At 39.7% G+C, this 16,974-nt stretch overlaps 1 protein-coding gene across 1 annotated transcript in view; it reads left to right on the forward strand.

Moving 5' to 3' along the window:
- prss12 (serine protease 12) overlaps positions 1-13,535 on the forward strand; it is a 36,786-nt gene extending 23,251 nt beyond the window's left edge. Inside the window, exons 13-14 of the mRNA XM_054779201.1 lie at positions 7,067-7,362; positions 10,183-13,535. Coding sequence (XP_054635176.1) covers positions 7,067-7,362; positions 10,183-10,514 — 628 coding nt within the window. The 3' untranslated portion in view covers positions 10,515-13,535. The remainder of the gene's footprint in view (positions 1-7,066; positions 7,363-10,182) is intronic.
- Positions 13,536-16,974: the final 3,439 nt, after the last annotated feature.

The following is a 16,974-nucleotide window of genomic DNA, read 5'->3' on the forward strand; positions in this document are numbered from 1 at the left end:
ATTTGTTCAAATAAGGTGCTTGTAAAAGTTCTGTGTTAAAACAAAGCAAAAAAAAAAAATCTGCAAATAATTTCGATCTTTCAAAACACACACATACCAGGTCCAGGTTTTGTAACACCTGTGCCACTTGACAATGCACTTTATACCTGGCTGGCTGCCTCCGAGACACATAGATTGATTCAGTCTTTATGTATTTATTTATCTATTATGTAACATTTAAACATAGGAAATGAACAAACAGTAAGTGCTGAGACATGGAGAAGAGACAGGATTAAATAAGGTTTACTTCTTCCTACTCCTTTTCAGACATGTTGTATTGTGCAAGTGTAAACATGTGATGTGGTTCAATGTAATTTGTGGCTCAATGTCATTTCTATGCCTTATTGTACTTGGACTGTAATTTGCTTATTCAGTTACCCTCGCTAGGATAAATGTGAGGATGACGCACTTTGTGCCAGATGAGAATGATGATAACAGTAAATCTGTCAGTGTGTGTTGACATGATGAAGTGTTTTCATTCACTCTTTGACGAGTTCGGGATTTTTCTCAAAGTGTCTGAGAGAGGAACGAGTCAACCTTTTGATAAAGCAAAGTCAGAAAGGTGGAGAAACTGGAAAATACGTCAACATTCCCAACAGAACAGCCAGCCAGTTAAAGACATTTACATTTACTTTACATTTATCTCACACACACACACACACACACACACACACTTCCTCGATCTGTTAATGTGTTTGGTGTCAGGTGCGCAGTTAATATTCACATTCATTAGTCATCATGGTGCCTAAGTTACCTTTCCTGTGTTTAAAATGGTCTGGGGTTTTGTTACAGTTGGCATGCTCCGAGCTGTACAGTCTCAAAATATAAATAGAACTCATCTTGGCTGCATGGCGGCCGAATGAGCTCAAGCTATCTTTTAGGAGCTGCACAAACCAACAAAAAGGGGTGTTAGTCTGCATCCACCCTTGTAATGTGATACTTTGGACTGGACAAAAACATTTAAAATGATACTTTTGTACAGTTTGCTTAGCGTTCTCAGGTATTTTTGTAATGGGACCAAAGGCTGCACAGTAAAGAACGTACGCATTAAGTAAGGGCAGCTTTTGTGACATTTTACGTGACGTAACTCAAATAATACAATGTCATCTGCTGGGTTGAATATTATTGTTATATTCTGCTATATTCACCACTTAAAAAATGTTTGGATAATCGTGTTCACACTTGACCAAATGAACAACACAAGCGGAGCAAACACACCAGAGATGCTCAATATTTGCATGCTTACCGAGGTATTATTATTATACTTACTGTGTCTGATATGCCCTTGTTGTCCAGCACTTCATTGCCGATACTGATATCAGCCGATAGTGATATTGGCAGCAGCTCTTCCCTCAAACTAATGTAAGGTCAAATTTAGTTTAATGAGTAGGGCTGTCAAATGATTAAAAATTTAATTACCGTATTTTCCGGACTATGAGTAGCTCCGGGGTATAAGTTGCACCAGCCAAAAATGCGCAATGAAGAAGACAAAAAAACATATATAAGTCGCACTGGACTTTAAGTGCCATTTTTGGGGAGAAATGTATTTTATAAAATCAGAGACCAAGAACAGACATTTCATCTTGAAAGGTAAGTTATAGTAATAACAGTAAAATGGAGAACAACAGGCTAAATGGGCATCTGCTAACGTAACGTGAATAGGTGGTATGTTAATGTAACATATTAACAGTTATTCAGATAACTATAGCCTAAACAACCCGTAAAGTCATCTATATTCATCGCCTTGGCACCTACCTGGGTGTGGAGACGTAACTGCACTGTTGACAAGCAACTTGCTCCGCTAGCTGTAGCCAGCTAGCTTTTAGCCCGTGATTAGCTTTGTTTTCTTCATTGCAGTTTGAGTTTCCTCCGCTTTTCATGCGCATGCCAAAAGTAAGGGGGGCGCTGCAGCCATAGACTGTTAAGGCAATTTGAACCAATCAGAAGCGCTGAGGACGTAATTTCCGTGAATGTATGATATAAAACATCGTGATATACAGCAGAAGCTACTGTACATGTGGGCTGCTAGCGAAGTAGCGTTAATTTTCAGTACGTTATTTCACATTTGACAGCAAAATTTCTTAAAAATAAAACTGAAAATGGATGAAACATGTTCTTTATTCAAATGTAGCAGATGTTGATTATCGCTACAATACTGTGAAGTGTAGTTCATTTTATCGGTCAAGAAAGAACTCCATCAGCTGTGACGCTATCATTGCTGAAATAATTGTGTGTCTGTCAAATTGTCCTTGTTTAATTGTCTCCACGACGATAGATATGCAGAATATATAACAGGGAAGCTTTCGATGTTGCAGACGAAGCGGCTCGGCCAAACGCAATCACAAGCTTCTTGGCATGCTGACATTCCCACGCCATTCTTCCAAAATAACGACACATCTGTGTGAAAGTTGTCCCACCAGCTTGAGGTCCGATCGGGTCTTGTCCCAAATTGCCATCGCTGGCGGGAGTGTTGCAGCCTTTAGCGAGCAAAGCAGCAACAGTATAGCGTCCTCCAAAACCCACAAAAGCTCAGTTTTTAAGGACAAAAACCTCTGTATGCGTGTGGATTGAGAGGCCAAAATGCATAGAAAAATATGCGGTTATTCATGTGAACGGGGCCTCAGTTGTCTTTAGAAGTTGATGTTTGTAAATTTTCAGTGCTACAGGAGTGATGGGAGTAGCAGAGACTGGCACACAAGCCTAGAGCGCCCTCTCATGGCTGTCAGTGTAAAAAATAACATATATAAGTTGCTCTGGAGTACAAGACGCAGGACCAGCCAAACCATGAAAAAAAGGTGTGACAGTAAATACAGTAAAAATCTAATTAATCCGTTTTCAAATTAATCATGATTAATCATCATTTGCCGCTATGTGTGCCTATGCCTATTTTTGCTGTACTTTATGGACAGAAAGTTGAATGACGGGACACAATTTAATATATTTGTATGTATTAACCGCTCCAAATGAACTGAAAATGTAACTCAACCTAGGATACCACCCATGTTTGAAAATGTATTTAGATACAGTGTTTGCCCCCTTCCTGATATCTATTTTATGTTAAAGATCGTCAAACAAATTTAAATATTAGTCAATGACACAACTGAACACAAAATGCAGTTTTCAAAGGAAACTTTTTATTATTAAGGGAGAAAAAAATCCAAACCTACATGGACCTGTGTGAAAAAGTGATTGCCCCCCATCGCCCTCGCCCCAGAAAGAAAGTAATTGAGATCTATTAGTCTGGAAAAGGTTATAAAGCCATTTCTAAAGCTCTGGGATTCCAGCGAAACACAGTGAGAGCCGTTATCCACAAATGGCGAAAACATGGAACAGTGGTGAACCTTCCCAGGAGTGGCCGGCCAACCAAAATTACCCCAAGAGCGCAGCGACAACTCATCCAAGAGGTCACGAAAGACCCCACAACAACATCCAAACTGGGGATGTGAACGATTCCAATGCGCCGGTAAAGAGGTCAAATGTGAGCAAACCCTAATACATTCTTATTCTGAGATGACACTGGAGAAAGGTGAGAATGCCAACCAGCATTCATTCATTCAGGTGTGTGACAATGTACACTCGGAAGTTCCAACCTTGATACGTGAATGATTTTTCCAAGCTGATACAAGTGCTATTGTTTGTTTTAAGAAACAGCTTCCATGTTTAAGTATGTCGCCTTTCTTGTTTGTACTGTTTCGAACAGTAAATATTCTGGCATCAGCTACAAAATCTCCTAATCTTTTTCCGCATAGTTTCAATCTACATTGTATTTGAACCATGGCACCGATCTGGCTCTGGAAGGTGAATTCGCAACACATTCTAAGAATAGGTAATGTGACGACAGGTGGATGGGAAGACATGATTAATACACTTGAATCACACGTCCATGTTCTTTGTGGAAGATACCATGTAATCATTGAACTCATCAGTCAGGGGTTGTGTTAAACCTGATAGTTCTTCATAAATCGTAATTCTGCCCTCGTCATCCGAGATGTCTTGGCCATTTCTTTGCTTGCATCTTTGTGGGAACTGTTTAAACCGCCCACTTTGAGAGCATAAGTCCTTTAATCAGCTTCAGCCCAAATCATAACTATAAGGTTATCACAACACTGATTTTGATGCATTATTAATTTTTGAAGCAGGACTGTTTATATATCAAAAATTCACACTTGAAAGGTGATATAAAAAAACATACATATTATTTTTTTTATTTTCAAAGCTTTAGACCAAATCAAAACGATAGTTACTTTTTAGTGACATTTTTGTCATATAGTGCCCCATATGTTAACGAGAAACACAAAATATAAATTATGAAGTTATTACAGCTTTGTATATGTCATTAAATTATAGCATTAAGTTTGAAGCATTTGATTTTTTAATAAGTACTATTTGTATAAAAAAAACCTCACACTTAGACCCTTGGGACCTAAATGGGTCCTACTTCAGAAGAAGTGCATTAAAAAGTTTTTGGTTTTTTTTCCCACTTTCAAAGGTCACATTAGTTTTAACCCTAATCCAAACTATAAAGTTTGTATTTGTTTTGTTACATATGTATATATTTTTTTTACATTTTCTGGCTATTTTGGCTGTGGAGCCTATCCACGCTCCATTATGAAAATTTTTTGATAGACAGCTGAATTCATGGTTCCATTTTTCACAGCAAGTTTTCAGGTTCTGAAGCAGTAAAACAGCCCCAGACCATCACACTACCACCACGATATTTTTATTGTTGGTATGATGTTCTTTTTCTGTTTAAAAACTGCATTTTGTGTTCAGTTGTGTTGTCACTGACTAATATTTAAATTTGTTTGATGATCTGAAACATTTAAGTGTGACAAACAAAACAAAAAAAGGAAATCAGGAAGGCGGCAAACACTTTTTCACACCGTATATACTGTTTTTTCTTCTAAATTTAGTGCGGCTTTACCGGAATTTACGGTACTCAGTGAATTGATGATTAATCGATTATCCAATTAATTGACAAATATTTTGATATTCCATTTAAAACATTTGTATTTAAAAATGTAAATATTCTCTGATTTCTGCCTCTCGCGTGAGAACATTTTTTAATTTCTTTAGTCATCCATGAAAGCAGATGTACTATTTTTGTGTTTTTGGAAAAACAACATACAGTATTCATACACATTAGCTTTGACTTTGGACAACATTGATCAATATTTTTGCATCTTTTCTGATATGTCGCAAACCAAAACACTGACTGTTTGTATTTGGGTCATCTTGATTTGGTCCGTCTAGGGCAGGGGTTGGCAACCTTTACCATCAAAAGAGCCATTTTGCCTCCTCTTCCAGTAAAGAAAATGAGTCGCAAAACGTTACACAGCTTATAAAGTTTGAAGTTATGTTTTTAAATTTGACCTGTTCCAACAACGGAATTAAACTAACAGAAGTGCCAAGTGCATGTGTAGGCCTACTTTGGAATAATTTAAACACTGAACTATGTAAGCCTTTTTGAGTTGTTCCTGTATTAGTGAGAAATTAAAGCAAAACGTAGCCAAATTGAACATATAAAAGCACATCAAAGTGCACATTTCTTCCGCTACGGTGTTAAAAAAATAATATAAAATAATATATTAAAAAGAAGGAAAATCACAGAGTTTGGCGAAGGAAGCCGCAACAAGGAGGCTGAAGAGCCGCATGCTAGCATGTCTTTTGTCTAGGGCCTCATCCAGGGGTGTCCAAACCTTTTCAAGTGAGGGCCACATTGTGAAAAATAAAAGGATGCAAGGGCCACTTTGATATTTTGTAAAGCAACACATATAGATATGCTATATGATATTAGTATTCACTGTACTCTTTTCTTGTTTATGACTAAATTATGACTTTCACAATTATACATTTTTTTTCCTTAATATTTTAAACTCTATTCTACAAAAATAACATTTTTTTTACTCATATTATTATAAATTATTCTCATAAAATTACCTTTTTCTTGTTAGAATACAGCTTTTTATTTTAACAGTTTGACTTTATTCCCCATAAAATTATTTCTTTCATTTCTGCTGTGTAGTTTTGAAACCATTTCAACTTTATGGTTTTCTTTCATAATTGTGACTTAATTCCCATAATATTTTCACTTTATTCTTGTAACATTTTTACTTTTTCTGTAACCCCATTTTCCAAAAAATGCTCATGTATTTGTTGTTTTGTTTGTTTTTCATAATATTCCGACTTGAAAAAAAAGTAACATCTTTTTTATTTAAACTTTCTGCAGCTATATTATTATATTGTATTATTATTCTTATATTGCAACATTATTCTCATAAAATGACGACTTTTTTCTCCATCCATCCATTTTCTAAGCCGCTTCTCCTCATTAGTGTCGTGGGGGCATGCTGGAGCCTATCCCAGCTGACTTTGGGCGACAGGCGGGGTACACCCGGGACAGCCAATCGCAGGGCACATATAGACAAACAAGCATTCACACTCACATTCATACCTATGGACAATTTAGAGTCGCCACTTAACCTAATTGCATGTTTTTGGAATGTGGGAGGAAACCGGAGTACCCGGAGAAAACCCACACACACATACAGAAATGCCCAAGGGAGAATCGAACCCAGGTCTTCCTGATCTTCAGACTGTAACTGTGTGGCCAACATGCTTACCACTGTACTACCGTGCGGCCCACGACTTTTTCTCGTTTACACCTTTTTTTTTCTTAATATTTTGACTTTATTCTTGTAAAATTATTTCGGATTTTTTAATTTTTGTGGTTTTTTTTGGTTATTTTGTATTTTAGATATATATTTTTAAATGTGTCAGGGGCCAATAAAAAACAGCTGCGGGCCAAAATTTGGAAACCCCTGGCCAAACGGCCAAACCGATTGATTAATGGACACGACAAGCTTCAGATTAATCCAGCCAATAATCGTTAGTTGCAGCCCGAGGCATGTGTCATACAAACTTCTCTTAACAACTCTAATTGGAATGATTATTAATGACTTGTCCTTGAAGTATTTGCAGCCCACGGCAACTCTTCCTGTAATGCACTCCGCTATTCTATTGGCAGGTATGGAAACAGCACCAAGCAGTACAAAGTCAGAGTGGGTGACTATCACTCCCTCGTCCTTGAGGAGTACGAGGAGGAGTACGGCGTTGATCAGATTGTCCTCCATCCGAGTTACCGCTCCCACAGCAGCGATTACGACCTGGCCTTGGTGCGTCTGTCGCCGGGGGCGGTGGGCCACACGGCGGGGGAGTGTGTGTCATTCAGCCGTCACGTCCTTCCTGCCTGTCTGCCCCTGAGGAAGGAGAGAGCGCTCAAACAAGCCAGTAACTGTCACATCACCGGCTGGGGTGACACAGGTGAGACTCCGTGTCAGTGCGTGCGTATGGAGGTGTGAAGGCGGCCTCCTCACGCATTGATAATATTCAAATTCAGCAGGTATCTTGATGTAGAACAAAAATTGGAATATTGTGTTGCCTTCGCACAAGAATATGTGAAAATATCGATGAGTGGAAGTGTCCCAACAAAAATGTACAACACCGCCATTAAGTTTTGGCATTGAAAATAAATGTTTCCATTGTAGAAAAGGATTTATTGACACTGAAAGACATTTCATATGTTTTTTGTTGAAATATTATGTTGTCTAGTCTTGGCTGGCGACCAGTCCAGGGTGTATCCCGCCTCTTGCCCAAAATCAGCTGGGATCGGCTCCAGCATACCCCCACGTTTTTTGTTAGTTTCAACTCCCAGATTTTCATGTCAATGTTTTTTTTTTTTACTTTCAACTTAGTGATTTGGCTTCTAAGGGAGGGTGTAGGAGTGTGTAAACTTTGAGAAGGGTGTAGAGCGACCTCTGCTGTTTCATTGTCACATCTTTTTCTACAATGCCAAAATGTACAGTATTTCTAATGCCAAAACTTAGTGGGAGTGTTCTCAGTTTACCTTAGTCCAGCCACCTTGTAGGTTGTCAGTCTTGGCCAATAGGGTTATTGCTTTGATATTGGGCGCTACTCCCTCGCAGTGTTGTTGCAATTTACTTGGAATGCCACAGTTGTCCCCCGCTACATCGCAGTTCGAACCTCGCGGTTTTTCAAAAATTAGTTAATAAATGGTCGCTGTTTTGTGGCAATTGACAATTATTAGTGAAAAAATATTGACGGACAAGTCATGTAGTATTCTGGTCATTAGGTGTCAGTAATGTTACATTGATGAGACATGACATTAGATTACATTACCTTCACACTGCATGGAGTCAACTCTGTCATGACCGACATGACATAGTGAAAACAAGCTCTCCTCTCCTTCCGTGTGGAAGTGGTAAGTTTTGGCTTCTTGCTTTGTCCTTCTTCCCCGCTCCGTTTGAAACTCAGAAGTTTAGAATAAATCAATTGGTGGCCATCTAGTTAGCTCGGTAGCATGCTGATGCTAAAAGCGGCGGCCGTCTCTTTTGTCCCTGCAATGATCCCGTAGCCTGCTCATTATGGTGTAAACAAAGAATAATAGGAGTATAATGGTGACTATAGGGGTGCTATTTCATGTCTAGAGGGCTTTAATAATTAAAAAATGTATTTACAAAGTCATAAATAGGTTTTCTATGCTCTAACTACGAAAATACTCAATATATTAATACTGAATCATACTTCGCAGAAATTCACTTATCGTGGTTGGGTCTGGAACCGATTAACCGTGATAAACGAGGGACGACTGTACATGGTTTCAGAGAGCATTTTCAAACATAAAAATGAACTAAAATACAAATACTAAAATACAAATATCAGGCATTCAGAAGACACATTCAAAAACGTTGTGATCATGTGTAGTGTTCTACATTGGTCACTAGGTGTCAGTAATGTTACTGCAATGTTCGGTGAGCACTAAGCACTAAACCACAGTCTTTTATTGCAGGGTTGAATTATCTCACAACAGGCACAATCATCGTAACCCACGTAAGCTAAAACTCAACTCAACCCTCGTCACTTCCTGTCAGCCCCACACCCAGCCTGCCTACATTTACAGCAACACACACAAGCCTGAGTCTTATTTATGTCTTAAATGTCTTATTTTCTCAGATTTTGTCTATTGTATCGGGTAATACGAGTTTAAAAGGTGTCTATAGTGGTGTTGGTTCATGTCTAGAAGGCTCGGACAACGTTTACCGTATTTAGCATGTCGTAAACATTCAAACTACAAAAATATTCCATTTATATATCAGAAATGCTACTCCGCAGAAATTCGCTTATCACGGCCGGGTCTGGAACCAATAAACTGCAATAAACGAGAGATTACTGTAAACAATATGGTTATTTGGAACACATGTGTAACCGTCTTACCTTTGACCTCAGCTACTTTGGTCATGTCAGATTCAATATCAATAGTTTCTTGCAACAGCTATGTTTTGGGGGGGGGTTAATGATGATTATGTGATGAAAACGCATGCCAAAGATCACACAGGACTATTCTTGAACAGCGATCAACACCCATGTAGTGACGTTCAGCCACAGTCACACATCTGTTAGTGATCTTTACGTGACGTGCTGGTTATCATGAATCATCACAGACACACACAGAGCACTGCAGGGGGTTATGCAAAAAGAAAAAAATGAACAAAGGCGTGTAAGTTTCAGTTCTATTCTTCTCCTTGACGTGTGTGTGTGTGTGTGGTGAGTGGAGTTAATGGAATGTATTTATTGGTTTATTTAAGTGTAGCTGACAACACAGGCTATTTGAAGTGTGTGAAGTACTGTTTGACTTAACTACAGCATGTCTGCCTCGTACAAGTGCTTGCATTTGCCACCTTCACATCACTCACAAGCACATTTTACACATACGTAGCAGCTCAGGACTACATGGTGGTAACCACCAAGTCATGGAAAGACTCTCTGGAAGCTAAGGAGAAGATGTCCTGGCCTTCTTGGCACGTGGAGGCAGCAAGGGAGGAATGCTGGTGGGCCTGAACCTATTGGGGAAAATCTATATGTCATGCAAGCGCAAGATTCCAATTGATTTTTACCTTGAAGTTGGGGTCGTTAACTTTGAGCTTTTATTTTGGTATATGCCGTCATCTAGTTCTAGCTTGTTTATAGCTTTACGTCACCCTAATGGACTATTTACACGGCAGAGTCACAAATGTCAACAAGTTGCACTGTCAGCATTCATGACCCCTCTTTTCCCCCCTCTAGGCCGCTCATACTCCAAGACCCTTCAGCAGGCACCACTCTCCCTCCTGCCGCGCCGCCACTGCCAGCGGCACTTCGAAGGTGCTTTCACCAGCCGCATGCTGTGCGCCGGCAGCGTCCGGGAAGACAGGCGCGTGGACAGTTGCCGCGGCGACAGCGGCGGGCCTCTGGTGTGCGAGCGCCCGGGAGGGGGCTGGGTGGTTTACGGGGTCACCTCCTGGGGCCACGCCTGCCGGACGCAGCGCTCGCCCGGCGTTTATACCAAAGTGTCCTCCTTCAGCTCCTGGATACACAAGATGATGGGGCGGAGTGATGCCAAATATGAAAGGCAGTGACCTGATTGGTCGGCGACTGCCAGCATGTCACAAGCACTTATTTCAATAAGCTGCAAATCTTCCTTAATACGCATATCTCTTTTTGTTTGTTTTTTTCTCTATTTGTTATGACGTTGTAACTTATATTTTGATAAATGTTGACTGCTAAAAGGGGACCACACATACAACAACACGCATGCTAGGTGATTGCATGAGCGACTTTGCAGATTTGCACTCAATCGTCTGTTCTTTTGTCGTTTCTTTTTTAACTTTCAGGTCACAGTCGGTACTCAGGCATTGAAATGCAATCAGTTTGTCCTTGTGAGGAGTGTCAAAGCACACGACAGCATGTCTGCTATTGATTTGTCATATTGACTTACTGTGTGTGCACATTTATTCTGCTAGGAGATTTGACAGATATTCTGATACACTTGAAAAAGGACACACGCACTCCTTATTTTGTCTGTGTATGTTTCAGTGTAGCCTTTAGAAGTAAACTCAAATTTTGTATTAAAACTGTGTTGTCAGTGTAACAGCGGCTGCAACAAGGGAGCACTTTCTTCGCAGTTCTGTTCCAGGCTGCAAACTGACAAAAGTGAGCACCGACTTCTCAGAAAATGTGCATGCGCACCAGCACACACGCATGCTTAGTGTCACCGGTATGTGGCACCATGTCTACAGGAATAGCTGCCATTTTCAGACACATCCCCATTTACTGAAACAGCCAGAGAAACATGGCAACACATTTAAGAATGGCACTGAGAAGATGACTGACGAAAATAAGCAATGACACAAATAAGCAACGGTGTTACTTGTGTCTCTCACTAAGATTCTTCTATAAATACTTTATTTTTTTTTTAACTCGTGACTCTGGCATTGATAGCTTCATATTCCCTGTGTTGGACAAGGGCGCCATCGTGTGGGTACGTACAGGTAAGCCCCAAATTATTCTATTCATTTATATTTTAATACTCGCGGGTTTTAGTGAAATAAATTAATAAATAAGTACAGCATATACAGTGGTGTGAAAAAGTGTTTGCCCCCTTCCTGATTTGTAATTTGTTTGCATGTTTGTCACACTTAAATGTTTCAGATCATCAAACAAATGTAAATATTAGTCAATGACAACACAACTGAACACAAAATGCAGTTTTTAAATGAATCTTTTTATTATTACGAGAGAAAGAACATGTAAACCTACATGGCCCTGTGTGAAAAAGTGACTGCCCCCCCACCCCCGTTAAAAAATAACTGGTTTATCACCCTGGGTTCTATTTCTCTAGCCACAACCAGGCCTGATTGCTGCCACACCTTTTGCAATTTTTAAGAAATCAGGTAAATAGGACCTGCCTGACAAAGGGAAGTAGACCAAAAGATCCTCAAAAGCTGGACATCATGCTGAAAAATTCAGCAACAAATGCGAAACAAAGCAATTGAGATTATAAGTCTGGAAAAGGTTATAAAGCCATTTCTAAAGCTTTGAGATTCCAGTAAACCACAGTGAGAGGCATTGCCCACAAATGGCAAAAACACTGAACAATGGCCGGCCACCAAAATTATCCCAACAGCGCAGCGACGACTCATTCGAGAGGTCACAAAAGTCACAAAACTCCACAACAACATCCAAAGAACTGCAGTTAAGGTCAGCGTTCATGACTCCACCATAAGAACGACACTGGGCAAAAACGGCCTGCATGGCAGAGTTCCAAGACCAAAACCACGCTGAACAGAAAGAAAATTATGGCTTGTCTCAATTTTGCCAGAAAACATCTTGATGATCCCCAAGACCTTTGGAAAAATATTCTGTGGTCTGACGAGACAAAATTTGAACTTTTTGGAAGGTGTGTTTCCCATTACAACTGGCGTAAAAGCAACGCTGCAAGTTGAAATAATAAAGAAAAAATTATTTGCTGTTTTCTTTCAATTTTAATCTTCTTTAAATTTGTAATATTATGAGGAACAAAATAAAATTGTAATTTTTTAGAAAATTAGGCTGTGGAAAAAGAATGTTAGGACAATAATGTCAAAATATTACGGGAATAAAGTTACAATTACAAGGAGAAAATTTTAAAGACGAAAGTTGAAAAATTAAAAAAAAAAAACAACAGCAGCTGTAGTTGTACAAAATAAAGTCAAAATATTAAGAGAAAAAAAGTCATTCAAAAAAGAAAAAAAAATGCACTTTTACGAGTAATAATAGCATGAGGAAAAATAAAGTTCTTTTAGTAGCATAGAGGTGAGATATTAAAGACATAAAAAAAATTAATGAAGTCATAATATTATGAGAAGTGCCATGCGGTGGTTGAGTGGTTAGCATGTTGGCCACACAGTCAGGGGAACTGGAAGACCTGGGTTGAAATCTGGAATCTCAGAATCACCGCTTGGGCATCACTGTGTGGAGTTGTGCCCTGCGATTGGCTGGCGACCAGTCCAGCATACCCACAACCCTAGTGAGGATAAACAGCATAGAAAATGGATGGATGGATGGATATGATGAGAAACTAACAAGTAAAAAAAAATATTTGTTATTATTTGACTAATTTTTAAAAAGGATTGCATGTCCAAAGTTATGCCGACCCATAATGATGTAATAATAATAATAATATTTATATATTATTTATAAAGCGCTTTTCGGGATACTGAACATCAACACATAATTTCCCAATACAAATATTTTAAAAAATCAAGAAAGTAGTCCTTATTTTTTGTCAACTTCTTGTCTTATTTATAGTTATTACAAGCAAATTATATAACAAATATTTAACCGCGTCACAAAACAATGCAGGTGCGTTTTGAAATTTGTCCCACAAATTAACGCTCGACAATATTATTGTCAACATTATTGAGACCAAATAAACCACTAATGCTTTGATTACAGATAATAATAATGTCTGGCGACCAGTCCAGGGTGTGCCCCGCCTCTCGCTCAAAGTCAGCTGGGATAGGCGCCAGCATACCCCCGCTACCCTATTGAGGACAAGCGGCATAGAGGGTGGATGGATGGATAATAATAATGCAATATTTCCGTTAATATGTCATGTTTCACTCTGTAAAGTTGTTTGAATTGCTGTTTGTGACATGTATTTTCTCACAAGCAATTCGTACTCTCTGTCAAACGTTTGCAGCATTTCTGGAAATGCTGGCTTTTCACCTCTATTAAAGAGCAGTATTTCTTTTGCGATGACTTATTTTGTGCTGTTCGCTTTTGTATTTACTTTGCCGACCAAACATATCAGTGAGTGTTGACTGTCGGGACAAAGGCTCTGCGTCTTGATGTGTTGTTTTTTTCCCAGATGGAAAAACTGGGTTGGGTGGATATGTTTGAGGTGGCCAAGTTTGTTTTGAGATGTCGCTGTTGTTCTATGAAAAGTCTAGGACCTAGACATGGCAATATATAGAGACAGGCAAAATGATCAAGTTCATGTGTGATTAATTAATTTATTAACAGTATTATCGGGAGACAGTTTTTTTCTGAATGAGAAATCTCGTCACGTTTTGATCTTGTGAGATCACAAGATCTTGTCACAAGCCTACAAGCCAAGAAAACCTTTAGTCTCAAGCTGGGGTACACCTTGGACTGGTCACCAATCAATAACAGGGCATATTTAGACAAATAAACATTCACACTCATATTCACACCTATGGTGAATTTAGAGTCTTCAGTTGACCTAACATGTACTGTACCGGTATGTTTCTGGAATGTGGGAGGAAGACGGGGTACCCGGAGAAAACCCTCGCACGCACGGGAAAACATGCAAACTCCACACAGAGATGCCCAAGCGAGATTCGAACCCAGTGTTATAGTCCGTGTTAGGTTGCTGAATAAGGTACTGAAAAACAGTAAGTATAGTGTTACATAAATAACTTGTGTTATATTGTGTACCTAATGTTGTAAACATTGTCTTCTAGGGTGGTTATAAGGCCCAGACCAGTCCCTGATACAGTACTGGAAGTTTTTATGGATCTCTTATGTCATTTTTCCTGCTATGTCTTTAAATCCATCCATTCATTTTATTCAAGGCTTCTCACAAAAAATTTAATGATGGGTGGAAAACAGACGATCCATGAAAACAATCCGACCTGGCAACTTTTAACTGCAGTGTGAAAAACTCCTCCGGAGCCTACAAATAGGAATCAAATACAGTCTTACAGTATCTCACAAATACGAGGGCACCGCTCACATTTCAGCAAGAATTTGATCATATATTTATTATATCTAAGGGACACTACTATAGTAATAAAACGTTAGAGTGGTCAGTGTACAGCTTGTATTACAGTATACAGTAGGTGTTGTCACCTGGCTCTTAGGCAGCGACAACAGGAGGGAGACCGGACCGGACCTGACCAAACAATACCAACATTTATTGCCAACAAAAAGGGTACAACATATGCTTCATCTCTGTCAGGCCGGCTCCAATACCAATTAAAATGAACAGTACACTTCTCCTGAAGATACACACAAAAAAAACTACTGGGGTTACCAAAACAATTAACAGCAGGGTGCTCTTGACAAAATTATCCATCCATCCATTTTCTACACCACCTCTCCTCTTTGGGGGTCGCGGGGGCATGCTGGAGCCTATCCCAGCTGACTTCGGGCAAGAGGCGGGGTACACCCTGGACTGGTCGCCAGCCAATCGCAGGGCACATGTAGACAAACAACTATTCACACTCACATTCATAATTTAGAGACAATTTAGAGTCGCCAATTAACCTCACATGCATGTTTTTGGAATGTGGGAGGAAACCCACGCACGCACGGAGGGAACATGCAAACTCCACACAGAAATGCCCAGGGGAGAATCAAACCCAGGTCTTCCCGATCCCCAGGCTGTTACTGTGTTGGCCAACATGCTTACCACTAGACCACCGTGCGGCCCCCACAAAATTATAAGTTCCTTTTATGTGTCTGATATCTAAACAGCGCGTCTGCAAAAATAGTAGCCATTTCATTAACCGGTGGTTAGGAGACCGTAGAGAGTGCAAAAAGGTAATTGGGTTGTGGTCTGTGTGGGAGCAAAAGAGTGAGAGCGTCTCTTTTTCTATTACAGAGTCATTTTTCTGATAAGATGTGAATTTTTTTGAAAAGGAACTAACAGGTCGGTTTTTACCTAGGTCATCTGGTTGGGACAACACTGCACCTGCACCCACATCACTGGCGTCAACATGAAGAGTAAAGGTCTGGTCCAATCGAGGAGCAGCTAAAAAGTCAGTAAAGCAGAGGACCTCTTTTATCTCCATAAAAGCTTCTTGACATGAGGGAGACCAAACATATTCAACCTTCGCTTTGAACAAGTTAGTTATCAGCGCCACTGTAGTTAAGAAGTCCGTGCAAAAGGAACAGTAGTAACTGGCAAGACGTAAAAATCGCTCAGGCTATTTTTTGTCAGTGGAACAGGGTGCTCTTTAATGGCTGTTACTCTAGCCTGAGCAGGCCACACCTTCCCCTTCCCCACCACCTTACCAAGATATGTAATAGTTGCATTGGCATACTCACATTTTGCTAAATTAAGAGGCAACGTGGCTTCCTTCAAACGGTTAAATAAGGCAGCGGTGCGTCGGAGATGTTCCTGCCAGGTGTCACTGTACACGACGACTTCATCTAAACAGACAGTACGACCCTCTAAACCTGACACAATCATATTCATCAGTCGTTGGAACGTTGCAGGAGCACTGCGTAAACCAAAGCTCATTACTTTAAGAATAAAGACCAGATGGAGTTATAAAAGACGCTATTTCCTTCACAATATCCTTTGAGTGGATCAAACTTGCCGACAAATTTGGCTGAACCCACTCGGTCAATACAGTCTTCAACTCTGTAATGGATACACATCAGCCTTAGTTACTGCTTTCACTTTGCAAAATCTGACACTTTTGTCCGACTTGTCAACAAGTAGGCAGGGTGATACCAAGCTGGAAGACGAAGGTTCAGCAATCCTGTTGTCCAGCATATATTTTATTTCTGCATTCATCATTTTTCGTGTTTTTCCTCAGACACTCTGTAAAAACATTGTCAGATAGTCTTGACATCCCCAACTTCAATGTCATGCTCTATCCAGTTGGTTTGAGTTGGAACATCATTAAAAAGACACGCATAATTATTTAATAGCATTAACAAATCAGACCGTTCTTTTTAGGGTAAAGGCCCAAGCACAGAGTCAATATTCTTCAAGGTTTCTGAATTTGGTAACCTGCCATGAAGAAGACACTCATCAAGTTGTTTAGCGCTCTCAGGTTGGTCAGCTGGAAGATTACTTACTGCAGCTACTATTGAAACATGAACTACCTTCCGTCGTTTTGGTGTAGACAGTACGTAGTTTTGATTCAACAGCCGTTTCAACATCGTAAAAGGTCCTGTAAATCGAGCCTGAAAGGGTGATGTCACAACTGGCATTAAGCAAAGAACACAATTGCCTGGACTAAATTGGCGGTGTTCAGCTTCACGGCCGTATAATGTCTTCATTTTTTCCTGTGCAGAAGA

This window comes from Dunckerocampus dactyliophorus, chromosome 6 (genome assembly GCF_027744805.1).
Source record: "Dunckerocampus dactyliophorus isolate RoL2022-P2 chromosome 6, RoL_Ddac_1.1, whole genome shotgun sequence".
Lineage (NCBI taxonomy): Eukaryota > Metazoa > Chordata > Actinopteri > Syngnathiformes > Syngnathidae > Dunckerocampus > Dunckerocampus dactyliophorus.